Below are 17,965 nucleotides of genomic sequence, written 5' to 3' on the forward strand. Positions count from 1 at the left end.
GCTTGCCGATCGGAAGGTTGGCAGTTCGAATCCCCGCGACGGAGTGAGCTCCCGTTGCTCTGTCCCAGCTCCTGCCAACCTAGCAGTTTGAAAGCACACCAGTGCAAGTAGATAAAGAGGTACTGCTGCATGGGAAAGGTAAACGGCATTTTAGTGCACTCTGGTTTCCATCACAGTGTCCCGTTGGGCTAGAAGCGGTTTAGTCCTGCTGGCCACATGATCCAGAAAGCTGTCTGTGGACAAACGCTGGCTCCCTCGACCTGAAAAAGCGAGATGAGCACCACACCCCATAGTCGCCTTTGGCTGGACTTAACCGTCCAAGGGTCCTTTACCTTTTTTTTTAAAACCCAGTTATATTTGCTTACTGCCATCTTTGTTACCTTTAGGGTGGTAGGTGACACCTTTCCAATTAGGGAATTCTGAGATCCTTCTGATGAGTTTTGTAGCTTCAGTTTTGTCATTTATCTTATGCTGTTTTTGATCTTGCTGGTGGTTGTTTACAATGATCTTTTATTATTGTAAGTTACCCCAAGTCCAGTGAGAGCAAGATATGGGATGCAAATTCTATCAATAACTAAATTAATTGCTGATGAAGACTATAGAGTACTTGTAAGAGTACAATTAATTCTTTTTGAACTGAGTAGCAAAGCTCAGACCACAGGCCTGCCTAGTCCACCATCCAGTCATCTTGGGAAGCCCGCAAGGAGGACACAAGGCCAAAAGCACTCTCTTGCTGTTGGCCAGCAACTGGCGTCCTCTGGCATGCTGCCTCTGTTTCTCGGGCAAGCATATAGTCAGCAAGATTACCATTGTAGAGTTGGAAGGGGTCACAAGGGTCATCTAGTCCAACCCCCTGCAATTCAGGAATCTTTTGCCCAACTTGGGGCTCGAACCCATGACCCTGAAATGAAGGGTCTTTTGCTCCACCCACTGAAGTATCCCAGGTCCATCCCAGTAGTCACCGAGAGCTTTATCCTCCATGAATTTGGCTAAGCCTCATTGTTGTTTTATTTATTTCATTTATATCCCACACACCTGATTCCCCCCCTTTTATCCTCCCAGCAACCCTGCGAGGTAGAATAGGCCAAGAGACAGAGAGTGGCCCCAGCTAACCCAGGGAGCTTCATGGTTGTGTGGGAACTAGATCCTCCTAGATCTTAGCCCAACATTCAGTCCTGCAAAAGGATCAAAAAACATGAACGCATTTCAGGGCTTTAAAAAAAAATTAACTTCCCAAGTTGTGTTTCTTTCTTTCTCAATTTGATCCTTTTACATGGTTTTGTGTGTATTGTGGTATTTTATGCATTGTGACTTGCAGTTATTTTTATTGATCATAGTTTAATAGATATTGACTGTAAGTGTTAAGAGTGAGTTTAATTATTACTTGCTGATGCGTTGAGAGTTAATTTCATTGTGTACTATTATATACTAACAGATTATTGAATATTACTTTGTTGGATATAAGTCATTCATTCTAAAGTTACATTGTATAGTGACTTTTTGTGTGGGTCCTTTGTTGTATATTTTGTTGTATATTTTGTTGCTGTAAACTGCCTTGTGCAATATAGAAAGGTGGTACACAAATCGCAAGTGAAATGAATGAAATACTTTTGCTCAGTACCTATTTTTCTTTCCTCCTGCTCCAGAGTATGGCTTATTTGCTTTAGTCATCTGCTGCACAGGAATCTCCTACAGAAACTTGCTCTCTGCCTGTGGTCTGAATTGTCTGTGTAGGTTGTCCCTATATGGATAGCCCTGGCCTTTCACTCAGAGAGTTGTACTACCTGGTCATTAGGATGCCGTGAAACTACAGGGAAAGGGGTGACATTTCAAAATGTGACATTTTAGGTGAGCATGTAACAAAGGTTGACTCCCTTTGCAAGTCCAGATGAGATCACCATGTTCTCTACACCCAATTTCATAGGCTAATAGAGAGGAAAGGTTGCAGGAGATTATTTCTTCTCACAGTCTTAGGACATGGGAGTTTGCCCGTCTAGGACTGAACTGATGCTCTCGGTTTCTAGACTCAGGGAAAAGCAAGCACCATGAAACGACCGATAAAACGAAACCAACGTATTGTCTCCTGGAAATGGGCGCCAACAGGAGGTGAAATAAAATATCAAACACAGCTTGCAAGTCAGTGGCTGAAGCAGCAACTTGAGCCAACAATGTATTAGATGACACAGGTCTGACTACTCAAGTTCTGTGGTCCTTGACTGAGGATGTTAATTTTTCCACTGTAGATAAAAGGTCATTCATTTGCTAGATTTGTCTGAGTTTCGTTATTCCTCATGTCTCTGTACCCAGACACCCAACTTTGCACGGATTGTCACAACAGATTCTTGAATCCAGGCCCACCTGAACTCCCCACCCAAACCCGGAAACTCCTAGGAGATGCTCCAGAAAGCACCCTAAAGTGGGCTGTATTGGTACTGTGGTGCTATAGCTCCCAATGTGGGGCTCAAACCCACAACCTTGAGATTAAGAGTCACATGCTCTACTGACTGATGACAACAAGGAATTGAGACTTTTAGTGTCACTGGCCCAGTCCTGTGGAATACTCTGCTAACAGATCCAGTATGTGCCTTCCCGTTTTGACTTTTTCAATGCCTGCTGTATATGTTGGTTTTTTTATGCAGGCAATTAAGAATACATCTTTCCACAATGGTTATTTGATGTCAGTTTTTAACTTGTTCTTACAGTATGGTTTTTATGTATTTTTGTTGTTTTTAATTAAATAGGTAGAGGTAAAGGGACCCCTGACCATTAGGTCCAGTTGTGACCGACTCTGGGGTTGCGGCGCTCATCTCGCTTTACTGGCCAAGGGAGCCGGCGTACAGCTTCCAGGTCATGTGGCCAGCAAGACTAAGCCGCTTCTGGCAAACCAGAGCAGCACACGGAAACACCGTTTACCTTCCCGCTGTAGCGGTTCCTATTTATCTACTTGCACTTTGATGTGCTTTATAGTTGTCAATAAATAAATAAAATAATAATAATAATAATAAATATCCCTGCAGTCAGAAATTATATAGTCTAGGGGAGGCATTACTACTGCCTTCTGCTGATTGCATAAGCTAGCTATAAACCAACCATACAATAGAGGGAGAATCTGTTGATGTACAATGGTTATTTGCACCCAAATTATGCAACGATACCATTACTGCTACAAGAACAGCATCTGTTCACTGCTCAGAATTAAGCGACTTGGTTCATGAAAACAGTACATTCATGGGAGAAGAGTTTCCCTTTTATAAGAGAGCAGAGATCAAAAGTTAATCACCCACCAAACCACTGAAATATCTCTTCTCGCCAAATCCTCTTCTCTTCCCCCCTGGGAGAACCCACAGTCACTTTCCCTTCTCTTATTTCAGCAACTGGTTTTTAAGTCTCAAAACTAGTTCCCCCCTGGGGGTACTCAAGGATACGCAGTATGGCACCTCTCTTTTTTTAGTTGTTAAAAAGTGTGGCACTTACTGTAATAACTTTATGGTGAGTACTAGCACCTATTTTTCGGGGGGGGGGGAAGCACTGCTCAATACCAAGACCCAGATTTCCTCAAAGCTTTGGTACACAATTGTGGCGAAGGCTTTATACTAGGAGACCTGAGCTTGAGTGATAAGCAACAAGCAGCTTAGTTTTATAGACCATACTGTCATGTTACTGTGAGTCTGCAGTGGGAAGGCTGGTTATCAGAGGAAGACTGTGGTTTTTTTAAGAACACAGAGGAAACTGCAAGAATCTTCAGTATGTGTATACCTTGGGATATGGGGCTTAGAACAAGGTTAGCGTTCACAGTGCACACACCAGGAATGAAGAACCTCTGGTCCGGGGGCAAATGTGTGCGTTTGAAGCCTCCCTACCTGGCCTCCAGGCCTCTCCTTAAGCTACACCCCTCAGTGGTGCTTCTCCATACCCTCCTTGAGTGCTTTTGCCTGACTGGCTTGCACCCTTGAACTCTGATGAAGCCTGTTGGTTGCCTGGATGGAGGACAGACAAATGTGTGGGAGTCAGGCGTGAGCCAGCAATAAATCACACTGAGTAAATGAAGTTAACTCTTTGTCTCTGCTTCTCCCTTCACACCTCTTCAGGTTCTGGGAGGCAGGAGGGGAGCTTGTCACAGTAGGAGGGGAGACACCCTGCCTTCTTCACCATCTGATTCATCTCTGCCTCTTGGCCTCCCTCACCTCCTGCTTCTGGACATCTGCCATAGACTGTCCTCACTTCACTAAATCCTGTTACCTCTGACACCTCCTCCTCCTAGGCTTCTCCCTCTGACCATTCATCCTACCACCAATACCTGGGTTCAGAGCTTTCTTCCCTTAGGTGTTCCCCAACTGGTTTCCCCCCACCATTCCTCTGTGTCCAACCAGTCCATGACAGTGGGCATGTAGAAACCGCTGGCTTTTGTGAACCTGAAATGTACTCTATCATACAATGACTGGAGACACATCTGCCATGAGTCTGTTGGACGTTCCCCCATGAGGCGGTGCGGCCCTCAGAGCTGCAAAATGTCCCCCACCCATCATACTTCACATGGGTAGAGTATACCTGCTTTATGTGAAATGCAGACTAGATCTCTTGGCCATCAAGTGCTGGAAAAGTGGCACGTAGCTTTTGGGTTTCCTTCACGTGTGAAGGGGTCGGCTGATGGACATGTCAATAAGGCACACCATCCAGTTAACAGGGAAATAACATTCTCTCTCAGCATTTCAGCACTGCGCAGCTTCAATCATCTTGTCAAATGGGACGTGAACTTTCCTTCTTTAAATATGTCAAATGTACTGGAAGTGTTTATGACTTTTAATATATATATATATATAAAACAGTTTCCTGGAATGACTCCTTCTAATTCCGAACTAGGTTTCTTTTTTTTTTTTTAAATATTTTTATTAATTTTCCAATTAAAACCAATTATATCACATTCAATATTTCAAATTATACACATATATATATCAATCAGACCGAATGTTATGCCAAATCATCTAAAGAATTTTTTATTTGGGTTCCCATGCTTCAAGAAATTGGGAATTCCTCGCAACTGTCCACTGCCGTCTTTTTTCTAAAGTTCAAATCGTCCTTCAAGTTCATAATAATCCAGATCTTCCCCTTACAGTCACATAGATGTTTTCCACTTTCACGATTGTTTCCCAGCTGCTGATATAAATATCAAACAAAGTCTCACAGATGTTCTTTCTCCTGTGTGAGTTAATCAGTCCAGCCTCCCCATAAATCTTCTTAATGGAGCTCCTGTTGCGTTGAAGCAATTCGAAGTAGCGCCATCTTAAAAAGCTCAAATCACTTTCGCTTTTCTCTCATAGCCATGAAGATTTACGATCATTATAGAATTTACAGCTTTTCCAGGCAGGAGACCCAAACATCAAACCATAGACTCTTGGTAAATTAATGGATCTCCTTGCCCTATAGCTGAACTTAGCTTCAGGTCGCTGCTCCAATTTAAAGTGCGTCACAGCTCATAAATCCTCCGAACGCATTCAGAACTCCTTCCGTCCGACTAGGGGGGGGCTTTTCTCATCGGCAACTCCACATCTTTAAAAAAATATGCTCAGTAACAACAGTTATAAGGTTCAACTCACACAGTCTTTTGCTTCTCTTTCACTCCAAACAAGCCAGGACATCGCGTCCGGGAAGGTACGAGGCAACAATATGAAGAAAAAAAATAAAATAAAAACTCACTCCCCTTATCGCTCCGTCCCCATCAATCCTTCTTCCAGATGCAGTACAATCTTTGACTCCTCTCACTCGGCAGCATAAATTTCTCAGCAGTAAACAGCGCTTCTTTCCCTCCTTCTGAAGTATGTCCATAGATTTAAGCCTAATTATCTTCTTTAACCATGGAAATCCCCGCCATGCAGATTAGCGTCCGGGAGTCCTGGCCCTTGTAAGTGCTCAGCCCAAGCTCCCCCCACTCCAAAAACAGTCGGAGTGGGTCTGGGGGCATCGCGGGCCAGCGGCCCCTCTCCGTAACCCCCGGAGAGGGTAGGGGGTTGCCATTTACTCCCCTAGCAACCGCCAAATTCCTTACAAAGGTCAGAGAGATGGAAAACAGGTCCGCCATTCCTGCAGGCGGAAACCGGAACCCGAACTAGGTTTCATAGAAATGCTCTGAGAATGCTTCTTATCTGCAAACTCTTGAGGGCTACTAGGGACAATCCACTTATCATCTAATGGCTAAAGGTTACAAGAGTTTACAAATCACATCAAGGATCTGTCACAGGGTTGAGGAGCATTTTTTCTAGGTTTTGGACTCCATAACCTTTCTTGCATTACATACTGATAATGCAACGCACAGAAACTGATGCAGTCTCACCATCAATATTACTCCAGACGTGCCTGAAGAAGACACCTCCTGCTGTGTTATTTTTTTTAAAACCACATATGCTCTTGCAGATTGCCAGATCAAGAATGACATTTTTTCTAAATATCCCCTTATGCAATGTGTCACGTGGTTTGCTTTAATGTGAAAGCCCACATTGAAAACACACAGCAAAATATGATTAATATTCCTATAAACCAGCTGTTTGATTGCCAGAGAAATACAGAGTTCATGTCTCTCTAGCTGCCTACAATCCAGCCTCTTTGTGATCACTCCCCATTATTATTGGCCTAAACTAGGATTTTTTTGTTCACAATTGGCTGCTGAACAACACCCCCCCCCCCCAAAGAGGGAGAACCCTAAGGAGTCATTCTGCAACTCTTGCTTGTTTTTGTAGGAGTTCAGGTAAAAGGCAAGTGACCTTCTTAACCTTTGTAAAAATATGCTTCACGTAAACTCCAAAAGGGTTCCAAACTTAGTTTATCATCACAGACTAGGCCACGGTATCATAGATATTCCAGTTTAGACAAAGTGCTGAGGTCCCAGAAAATGATAATGTCCAGAATTCAATGAAGTAGAAATAGAAGATGAAAATAGAATGGAATAGAACAGGCATCCCCAAACTGCGGCCCTCCAGATGTTTTGGCCTACAACTCCCATGATCCCTAGCTAACAGGATCAGTGGTCGGGGAAGATGGGAATTGTAGTCCAAAACATCTGGAGGGCCGCAAGTTTGGGGATGCCTGGAATAGAAGATGAAAATGAGAGGGCTATTCAACCCAGCATTGTGTTTTCTATAGTGGCCAACCAGATGCCTAAACAAGCAAATATCATAAAGACCACAAATCCTCTCCCATTTTATTACGCAGTAACGAGAAGTAGAATATAGTCATCAGAACCAGTATGCATTGATAGCCACATCTTCCATGAATCCAATTTCTCGGCCAGCCTAAGAAGAACAATGCTGGATGAGTCCAAAGGCCACCAGACCAAAGGCGTACCATGATAGCTAAAAGCAGGGTAAGTACAGAGAACAGATATTTGTATGCTCACAAAAAAATGGATGTTTATTATTAGCCTGGATCTGTTATGGGACTTCCTTGTTGTTGAACAAAGTGTAATTAAATAACTGGCTACATTCCTGCTGATAAAGTGTATAGCATATATTTTGTGAATTAATTACATTCTTCTGAACCAATTAAAACATTTGTAGTGTTTTATGATTTGTGTTGGTGCACATCTTGACATATATCAGGGACGGGGAACCTGTGCCCCTCCAGATGTTGTTGAACTCCAGCTCCTATCAGCCTCAACCAGCATGGCCAACGGTCAAGAATTATAGGAGCTATTAGGGCAACATCTGGAGGGCTACAGGTCCCCCACCCCTGACCAGCGCATGGAATGACGGAGTTCAGTTTAACAAGGTTCACTGAATCCATTGAAAAACTTCAAAACAACCCCTGAAAGTAGGTTCCACAATTGCCAGGTGAATGGAACTTGAATTAAAATCACTTGGGGGCAGAACGATTTCTAATTCATGTTCAACTTCATTCTCTTATGGGTGTTTGTTATGCTTTTGACTTGTACTTGGGCCTTGAAGCTTAAATATAATAATTGTTAGGAAAAAAATAAATTCACCTTTCCCTGTGTGTTTTGGTGTTTTCTTTGTCTTAAGTACCGGTATATTTTATACTCCTACAAGGCAGCTTGTTGTATTAGGAACACAAAATCTTTTGCCGAAAGGTTGAACTTGAACTGAACAAACTTTCCAAGCTCTGCCCTGACATACAAGTTGGTCAGCAGCAAATCCATTATTAGCCCTTATGAATCTGACCTAACATGCGTTTAATCATCTCTAATGTTAATAAAACTAGAAGAAAATCCATGTTGTGAGACGGCAGGATGAGAGCAATCATGCTTAATACAGGAGTTGTGCGTGCAGAATCCTGCTTTAGGGCAGAAGATGGACTTAATGATCTCAAGGACCTTTTCCAGGACTGTGAATCATAGCATTCAAAAAGATGAGTAAAATTAGAGTTCTTTTCAGTCTTTCGGGTGCACTGTTATGTTACTTCCCATCAACAAGGCTGCCTGTAATCGACAGGCTTTTGTTGTTGTAAATCTGCATGTAGGGCACCCTTATCCTATAATATAACTGCTGCCAATAGACTCTCATTGTGGGGAAGAGGTGTTGGGGATTTTCTTGACTTCAAGCTATGAGCCTCCCCAACCCAGGCAGCCAGCGGAAGCACTTCAGGAAGTAGTGCAAGTGCTGCTGCTCTTACGCCAGAGAGGGAGCTCTGCCTGTGGGATGACACATTTCTGGAGAGGACTGTTGCTGTAGATCAGGGGTCAGCAGACTTTGAAAGCAGGGGGCCGGTCCACTGTCCCTCAGACCTTGTGGGGGGCCGGACTATATTTTGAAGGGGGGGGGAATGAATGAATTCCTATGCCCCACAAATAACCCAGAGATGCATTTTAAATAAAAGAACACATTCGACTCATGTAAAAACACGCTGATTCCTGGACCGTACGCGGGCTGGATTTAGGTGGTGATTGGGCTGGATCCGGTGCCCGGGCCTTAGTTTACCTACCCGTCATGCAGATGTTCTGGAGCAGGAGAGGAAAGGACTCGGTGTGTTAGGGCCATGATCCACCAGACCCAAAGCCCTTTGTTCCCCTGACATACCTGCAGAACTCTACGCCGGGGTGGTGTAGGTAATGGGAGAGAAGAGGAAGCAGCTGCCTTCTCCATTTCTCTTTCTGGATGGTGGGCAGAAATGCAAGGTACAGTCATGGGGAAAAGAAAGTACACCTCCTTTAAATCCCAAGGTTTTACATACCGTATTGGCCTGAATATAAGCTGCACTCCCCCCCCCCCAAATTCCTATTGTGAAAAGTTACAGTGCGGCTTATATCCGTGACCTTACAACACGATGGATGTCGGGGTGTGGGACAACGCCGCCTGTCCCGATCGCGGCTCCCAAGCCTCCCCTGAGCCACTGGCTAATTTGTGGGTGCGGTTTATATTCGGGCCAATACGGTAACAATCGCCTACTGCTTAGAATCAGGCATAGGCATAGCTGCCAAGTTTTCCCTTTTCTTGCGAGGAAGCCTATTCAGCATAATGGAATTTCCCTTAAAAAAAGGGAGAACTTGGCAGCTATGGGCATAGGCAAACTCCAGATTTGTTTTGAGACTACAATTTCCATCATCCCTGACCACTGGTCCTGTTAGCTAGGGATGATGGGAGTTGTAGTCCCAAAACATCTGGAGGGCCGAGTTTGCCTATGCCTGGCTTAGAAGGTCTTGAAATTATGTAAACGCAATCTCAGATGAACAACAACATGACATATTACACTGTGTCATGGTTTATTTAACAAAAAGAGAGAGCCAAAAATGGAGAAGCCATGTGTGAAAAACAAAGTACATCCTTATTGCTTGGCTATCCTATCCAGTTACAGCTCCATGGTCTCCGCTGCCTGGTAAGCCTCACTCATGCAAAATGGTGCCTAACTCCCCAGGAATGGGCTTAGCAACTGACAGGGGAAACCAAACAAGGGCCCAGGTCTCTAACACATTATAGAGCCACCGCTGCTCATGAATTAAGTGTGAGGGAGAGGCTAGCAGCTGCCCCAACCTGGTGGGTTCTGGCAAATGGTTTGGTATCATCCAGGCCTGAAAGCAACGTTGTAGTTTGTGGAAGATGTGTAACCTCCAAACTGAGCCTCTGGAGTTTTGTCCATATTTTTAACTTCGGAAAATACAGGTGAAACTTGGAAAATTAGAATATCGTCGAAAAGTGCATTTATTTCAGTAATGCTGAAATAAATTATTTTTCTTTTAATTTTTACAAATGCTTTCTTTTGGAAATTCCACAGTAATAAAACAAATAGTTACAATAATACAAAAATAAACATCGCTATTACATTTCATTAATTATATTCCATTTATAATTGACCCACCTAACGACAGATAATTACAATTACAACAAATAAAGGCTTGACATATCTTGCTTTGCATGTCATGCATCTATCTCATATATTGGTTTCACCTTTTAAGTTGCGTTACTGAAATAAATGCACTTTTCGACGATATTCTAATTTCCCAAGTTTCACCTTTAACTGTCTATGTGAGTGTGCGTGTGTTTTGTTCCCGCCATCTAACTTTAACACACATTCAATCACGAGTACACACTTATATTTATTAGACAGCAGCATTTCAGTACATTCTTTGTCATCCAACTCCTGGATAATAATAAAGCCACTTGATCATTTGCTGACATGAAAGTTGCAGCGTGTTCCCTGGTTGAAACAGATCATTACAAAAGCTGGCAAATGGGGTAAGTAAAAACGAGAGGTCTGTTGGCGAATATAGATGATAACCCTGATGAGCATGTCGCCACCCGGTAAGTCAATAAACTGGAGAATTTTACCACATTTCTGTAGCTAATTAGAAACATGGGGAGGCAGAAAAATTCTCCTCCTTGTTTGATGGGATAATTGGCTTGCCGAACACATGTACTGTGGTAATTTACCATATAGAAAATTGCAATTGGCCTATTTTCAGGACAAACCGCCAACCAAGAAAGCTTCTGTTAGACATTCTTTCTGGCAATGGAAGATGGGCAAATCTTTTTAACCTCTGGAGTTTGGATTCAAGAGACACAATTCACACAAGTGGACCAACATAGTTACACTTGTCGGCAATTAAAATACAGTAGCACATAGACAAGAAAAGGCAATGATCAGGATTGATACTGCTTCCTTTTCCTAACGCGATTACATTTCAGAGTTGCCTTATGTCTTCACCATTGTGGAAGAAGAAGCTTGAAAGCAGGTGAGCTGCAACTGCATGCTACTCTTGAATACATTCAGTAGCTCTTCTAGCAACCTGTTTGAAAGGAAAATGCTCTTGAGGTTTTGCACAGTATTTTGGTCATGGACAGAACCAACAAACTTCATATACAGGGGGGATTAAGGCAGAATCAGAAATACATTGTGCCACAAATTGCTGCCTGTGGGCTCTTTTGGAGTATGAGGTATAAATTTAATAGTAAAAAATGCAGTGCATTGCATACACATGTGAAACAATCTTATATATGCCTAATTTGCTACGCATGCTTACTAGGAGTGCTAGTTTAAGTTTCATGGGACACTCACAAAGTTTTCTCGGTGGGGGAAGACTCATAGCAAGGTTCAATGATCTGTTTTCTGATGTGTTCACAATAAAATGAAACCCCCCCCCCCAGTATAACCCATGGTTTGAAACATGGGCAAAATGGCTGCTTCTTCCGGGTTCTTAAATAGTGTCCTTGATTCTTACACTGAAGTGCCCTAGGCAGCATAAGTTGATGGTCAGGGGTGATGGGAACTGTGGTCATATTCTCCATTCCTGTCATAGAACTTACGTCTCGTTTTGCAGGCTCGCAGATCTTTTTAGCATGCGTGTGTGTTTGAAGTTGCAACAGCTTGAGGAAATTCAGACAGACAATGGGATTAGCCTACATAACCTCACTGCGTGGCACAACCAGAAACTGAAACCCTGTTGTTTGGGCTCCTTTCTCTTTGATTGCAATGTTTACTCATTAGTTAAATCAAATATTCAATAAACATTCTCAGATTGCCAGATACCTATGATAAAGCAAAGCATTTAGGTGGTAAGCATAATTTTTTTGTGTGCACGCACATGCACGCACACTTGTGTGTGCATTTTTGAAAGGATCAGTAAAACCCTCAAAACTCTAGGAAAGAAAAGGGAAGAAACCACATAATTTTGTATTAAAAAAATGTTGAGCTAGTCGTTAGGCAGCCACCACCAATTTCCTTTTGAAAAAAACACAGCGTTTAATAGCGGCAGTAAATTCCACAGCTGTATAATCTGTGCCAGGGCCAGCAAGGAAAAGACATAAACATGTCAGTATCTACTTCCTCAATAACACCCTGCAGAAACAGGTACTAGCAGGGCAGCCACACACAGGCAAATACTTAATAAGTCAATATTAAATATAATATGTCACTGGCAACACGAACAGGTCTAAATCTTTCCATAAATGTGAATTCATTAAAAGAAGTGTGCAGCAAGCTTGCAGATGCAACAGCAGTGTATGAGGGCAAAGAATAAGGAAGAGGGAATATAACCCTTAAGTCCGCCAGCTGCGTTCTGGAAGAAACTCAAGCGTTTTTGTATGCCAATTGCTGCTCGGAGTTCAGCACTGAAGCTGCTGGAGGCAAACCAAATCCCAAAGTTACATCTGGAAATGTAAGTGTGTTGACCTCCCAGCATCTAAAAGGAAACTTCCCTCTTGGCATCACTTAGGCGCAACGGGAAAATTAAAAAAGATACGGGCTTTTTGGTGGCAGTTTGGTTAAGTGGACAGGGTGCCGCGTTCGGATGTGGGAAGGACAAGATCATATTCCTGATACTGCTTGTGTGGTGCTGAACTAATTTAGCAGGTCAGGAGTGGCGGACGTTAGGCCTGAGGCCCAAATATAGCTCTTCAGACCTCCAGTTTTCCCACCTCTGCCTTCGACTATGTTGACCCACAGAGTGCATTCAAAGACGAACGGCATCACGATGATACTGAACGTGTGTGCAGAAAAGGGTCGTAAGAGAGACATCACCACTTTAACCACCAGCAAGGTGGTTACTTCTTGGACTAACCTTATGAAATATCAATCATGGAACATTTTAACCACCATACTGTTCATAGAACACTTTTTCTAACTTATGAAGGGGGCATAAACTTACTTTTTATCTCCACCACTTGACAGCTGGGGCAAGGCTTCCAAAGCTTGCTTAAAGCTTGAGCTGTAACATTAAAGCACACACCGATTGTATCCGAGGTCTACAATGACCTTTTTATTCCCAACCTATATCCATGCTTTAAGCATAGACTCGTTTTTCGACTATGCAGGTTGTATAGTTATGCATTTCCACAATACAAACATTTACCCTCTAAAATTAACATCATAATAAAATGCCTCAATTTACAACTTTCCAGTATGTAGCTAGCATTCAGTGCACATGTAGAAATGCACATATGTGCATGCATGCGACTGCATTTCGCTCCATGAAAAGAAGCTTAAAACTTTAGCCGTTTCCCGCTCCCTGTTTCATTTGTTATTTTGATTATGAAGCCTTTTCTCCATTTGCTTTGAAAACTAGCTGCTCTCTATGAATTCCTCCACATCTAATCCTTTTAATAAATGACAGATTATTATTATTTTATTTTAATAACACGCAGGGGTCATTCACAGAAAGAACCAGGAAGGCGACATGTTACGGCTCCTGCTTTCATGGGAGAGAGGAGTTCATAACAGTTGCACCCAACTGGTCAAAACAAATGAACGCAAAGGCTCTCTCGTTTCTGTTCTTGATGGATGTGTGGGAAAGAGAGCCTAATAGGCATAGCTGCCAAGTTATCCCTTTTTTAAAGGGATTTTCCCTTATGCTGAATAGGCTTCCTCACGAGAAAAGGGAAAACTTGGCAGCTATGCTAATAGGAACCATACTGCCGACTGTTTCAGCCAAGGCCAAGTAATTTTTAATCTCTGCTAGACATTTGCAGAGCAGGGTAAGAGGTAACACGCTTTCAAAATTATGCAAAACTCAGCTACGAACAGTCTATATGCGTTGCTTGAAACTATAGCCCTTAGCACAGTGTAATTTGTGGTTCTGCTGCAGAAGAGCAGCAGCTGCCAGGAGAAGAAACTTCAATTCCAGGAACTCTACCTAACCAGCAAGACCTCACAATTGGTTCAAAATTGCAGCTCCCGTTGCTTTGCTAATGTGTGGTAGCAATCAATGAAAAAGAAGAGGAATGATGGAGCTCAGCTAGAGCCTAACTCCTCTTGACCGAGGGCATCTGTGTAATCTCTAAAATGAACAGGACAACTGATTGGGGATCCCTTGGTTGGGAGTTCTCAAAAATCTTGCCTAGTGAGAGTGGCTCATGTGGCCAGGGGGAGCTTCTCCCCAATGGTGATGTAGAATCATAGAATCATAGAATCATAGAATCATAGAGTTGGAAGAGACCACAAGGGCCATCCAGTCCAACCCCCTGCCAAGCAGGAAACACCATCAAAGCATTCCTGACAGATGGCTGTCAAGCCTCTGCTTAAAGACCTCCAAAGAAGGAGACTCCACCACACTCCTTGGCAGCAAATTCCACTTGCGAACAGCTCTTACTGTCAGGAAGTTCTTCCTAATGTTTAGGTGGAATTTTCTTTCTTGTAGTTTGAATCCGTTGCTCCGTGTCCGCTTCTCTGGAGCAGCAGAAAACAACCTTTCTCCCTCCTCTATATGACATCCTTTTATATATTTGAACATGGTTATCATATCACCCCTTAACCTTCTCTTCTCCAGGCTAAACATACCCAGCTCCCTAAGCCGTTCCTCATAAGGCATCGTTTCCAGGCCTTTGACCATTTTGGTTGCCCTCTTCTGGACACGTTCCAGCTCATCAGTATCCTTCTTGAACTGTGGTGCCCAGAACTGGACACAGTACTCCAGGTGAGGTCTGACCAGAGCAGAGTGCAGTGGTACTATTACTTCCCTTGATCTAGATGCTATACTCCTATTGATGCAGCCCAGAATTGCATTGGCTTTTTTAGCTGCTGCATCACACTGCTGACTCATGTCAAGTTTGTGGTCAACCAAGACTCCTAGATCCTTTTCACATGTACTGCTCTCAAGCCAGGTGTCTCCCATCCTGTATTTGTGCCTTTCATTTTTTTTGCCCAAGTGTAGTACTTTACATTTCTCCTTGTTAAAATTCATCTTGTTTGCTTTGGCCCAGTTGTCTAATCTGTTAAGGTCATTCTGAAGTGTGATCCTGTCCTCTGGGGTGTTAGCCACCCCTCCCAATTTGGTGTCATCTGCAAACTTGCTCAGGATTCCCTCAAGCCCATCATCCAAGTCATTGATAAAGATGTTGAACAAGACTGGGCCCAAGACAGAACCCTGTGGCACCCCACTAGTCACTACTCTCCAGGATGAGGAGGAGCCATTGATGAGCACCCTTTGGGTTCGGTCAGATGTCATTGCTTCAAGAAGCTTGTCTGCTACCCAAGAAAGAGGCTCAATCCTTGTTGTTAAGACTATGCTGAGGATACAACAGCATAGGCCAGGCATCCCTAAACTGCGGCCCTCCAAATGTTTTGGCCTACAACTCCCATGATCCCTAGCTAACAGGACTAGTGGTCAGGGATGATGGGAATTGTAGTCCAAAACATCTGGAGGGCCGGAGTTTGGGGATGCCTGGCATAGGCTCCTTTCACCTTTGTGCACATTTGCTGAACTTCTTACTTTTGTACTTACTTGCTTTCAGATGTAAGGAACACAGCCACTGCATCTCTCAGTGCACAGATTTCAAGCCGGGCCTGGAGGACATAAATGTTCAAAAATCAAGCAAGTGTGTATTTATAGCTTCAGAATCTGATTTCACAAGGTTTGGCTGCATAAGCAAAACAATGCTGCTGCTGGTGCAGCAGGAGGAGGCAAAAAGTTAAGAACACTTCACCGAAAATTTGTTTCCTGTGTTGGAAACATCAGTCCCGAAACAGCTGTAAAGCCAACAGGAGATCTGGGAAGTCCTGGAAATGAATTAAACCAAATCTGACTATCAGGATAAGTTTGCAAATATAGTTTCTTAAAGTCCCCTACCCCCGCCCTGTAAACGTAAAGTAAAAGTCCTGGAAAGTGCTTGCATTTATTCTTACCAGGGAGGTTCTGGCCTCTTAATATACAGTGCCACCAAAGAGGAAGGAAGTGCAAAAGGGTGAAGTCTGTCAATATGCATCTTGTTCTCTCTCTCTCTCTCTCCCTCCCCCCCCCCGTTTCTGGCTGCTGAACAGTAGCAACAACAACAGGCTCCTCTCTACCCCTTCACATGCTTTACATTCAGTGATTTTAAGAAGTTCATTTATGTCAGCCTTCTTCACCCTTCAGATGTTTTTGGACTACAACTCCCGTCATCCCTGATCATCACTAGCCACACTGGCTGGAACTAATGAATGTTGTAGTCCAGCACATCAGAAGAGCACTAGGTTGGGGAAGGATGAAGGGATAAATGGCCTTATATACCTATAGTAATTGCCTATATAGCCCTGCTACTGATCTTGCAATAGAACATTATTTTTAAAAAAATCTACCCTCTTCCTTTGCCCCTTTATCCGATAGCATGGAAAGCAAAATTATGCTGAAGCAGAGAAGAGAAGGCATGCCTGATAGTTGCAGGGGGAGGATTCTTTTTACTGTTGAAGGACGCATTGCTTTGAGGGCTACATGCCAGTGGTGGGCAGGGCCAGAGTCAAAAGTGGGTGGGGTCTTGCATAGTCCTCTTTCATATGCAAACCCTGCGTAATGTAATTACAAAAGGTGACAAACTGTGGTGTGCTTAAGTGCTTACTGTTAAACTAAAAGGATCAGCAAATACCACACTGCTAGATAAGACTTCCAGCTAGATATTCTAGTTCTAATGAAGCCCATGAAGTAAGATGGAGGTTGGCTTCACTATCTTCTCCGCAATTTGCGATATGCTATTAAAAATGTTTAAATTCCTAACTTTCTTGGGATGTTAGTGAATCAAGAAAACTGAGCTCTGGCTAAATGAATCCAAATTGTTAGAGAGCAAAATTTGATCATAGAAAGAGTTCAGTCTCCCCAGGCAGTCTGACATGGTTTGATACACTTAGAAAAACAATAATTTGCACGTCATAATGCAATACTTTGTGTGGGTGTCAGACACACCGATGCTTCTTCAGAAATGAATCTACGGCACCCTTCCATCCTGGAAACTACACTTGATCATTTTTACATCGACTTGCTTGTTGCAGGCTTCTAAAACATATATGTCTATTTACATGTACTGCAAATGTGCATTCATTTAATAGCAGCTTAACTGTCATGAATTTTTGGAATTCCCAACTGGTGAGGATGTCGAGACGTCTAGGTGTGATCCCTGTATCTGTGCAGGGGGTTGGAAGCTGCCCACACCTCCTCAAACTCCTGACCTTTCCACGTAGCAAGAAAAGGTCTTAAAGTTGTGTGTTCAGCTGCACACAGTTAGCCAGTGGTCTGTGGTTGCAAACCCTGATCAAGCAGGGTTTCAGATTGTGAAAAGGACTGTAACCACGTTCAGCTAAATGCACTTGCCGTATTTCAAGAAGCAAAAATTCAGACACAAAAATCCTGACATTCTGCCGATTTCCCAAAATTCCCCCAGACGCTAATTCCGTCATTGGAATCCCAGACATGTCTGGGAAAATCCGGACGTATGGCAACCCCAACTTACAACCTCCTTCTGAACTTCTTGCTAAATGCAGGTTGGTGGTAGAGGGAGTGCCCCCTCCACGGATACAATATACAAACATCTGAACAGGACTTAATTGTGTTCAAAAACTTACATTTCCCCCCCCCCCCACCGTGCCCGCCACGCATAGAATTCAGTTACCTGCAAAGCACCATTTCTGCTGAAGGATGAAACACACTGCATTAGCCTGCTGAGTTCTTCGGCGACTGCTTCGACAATCCTCGACAGCACTCGGGGGACGAGCTCTTTAGAAATGGCAAATACCTGCAGGTTTCAAATTAAAATTATACAACCGAAAGCTCAAATGCTGGAGTCGC

At 43.3% G+C, this 17,965-nt stretch overlaps 1 protein-coding gene across 2 annotated transcripts in view; it reads right to left on the bottom strand.

Annotated features, from left to right (window-relative positions):
* Positions 1-11,080: 11,080 nt before the first annotated feature.
* Positions 11,081-17,965, bottom strand: part of EXOC2 (exocyst complex component 2) — a 77,111-nt gene continuing 70,226 nt past the window's right edge. For both annotated transcript variants that reach the window (XM_035126366.2, XM_035126367.2), the window contains exons 25-28: positions 17,790-17,912; positions 15,656-15,717; positions 13,085-13,144; positions 11,081-11,227 (exon numbers count right to left, since the gene is read on the bottom strand). In XM_035126366.2, coding sequence (XP_034982257.1) covers positions 11,134-11,227; positions 13,085-13,144; positions 15,656-15,717; positions 17,790-17,912 — 339 coding nt within the window. In that variant the 3' untranslated portion in view covers positions 11,081-11,133. The remainder of the gene's footprint in view (positions 11,228-13,084; positions 13,145-15,655; positions 15,718-17,789; positions 17,913-17,965) is intronic.

This window comes from Zootoca vivipara, chromosome 8 (genome assembly GCF_963506605.1).
Source record: "Zootoca vivipara chromosome 8, rZooViv1.1, whole genome shotgun sequence".
NCBI lineage: Eukaryota > Metazoa > Chordata > Lepidosauria > Squamata > Lacertidae > Zootoca > Zootoca vivipara.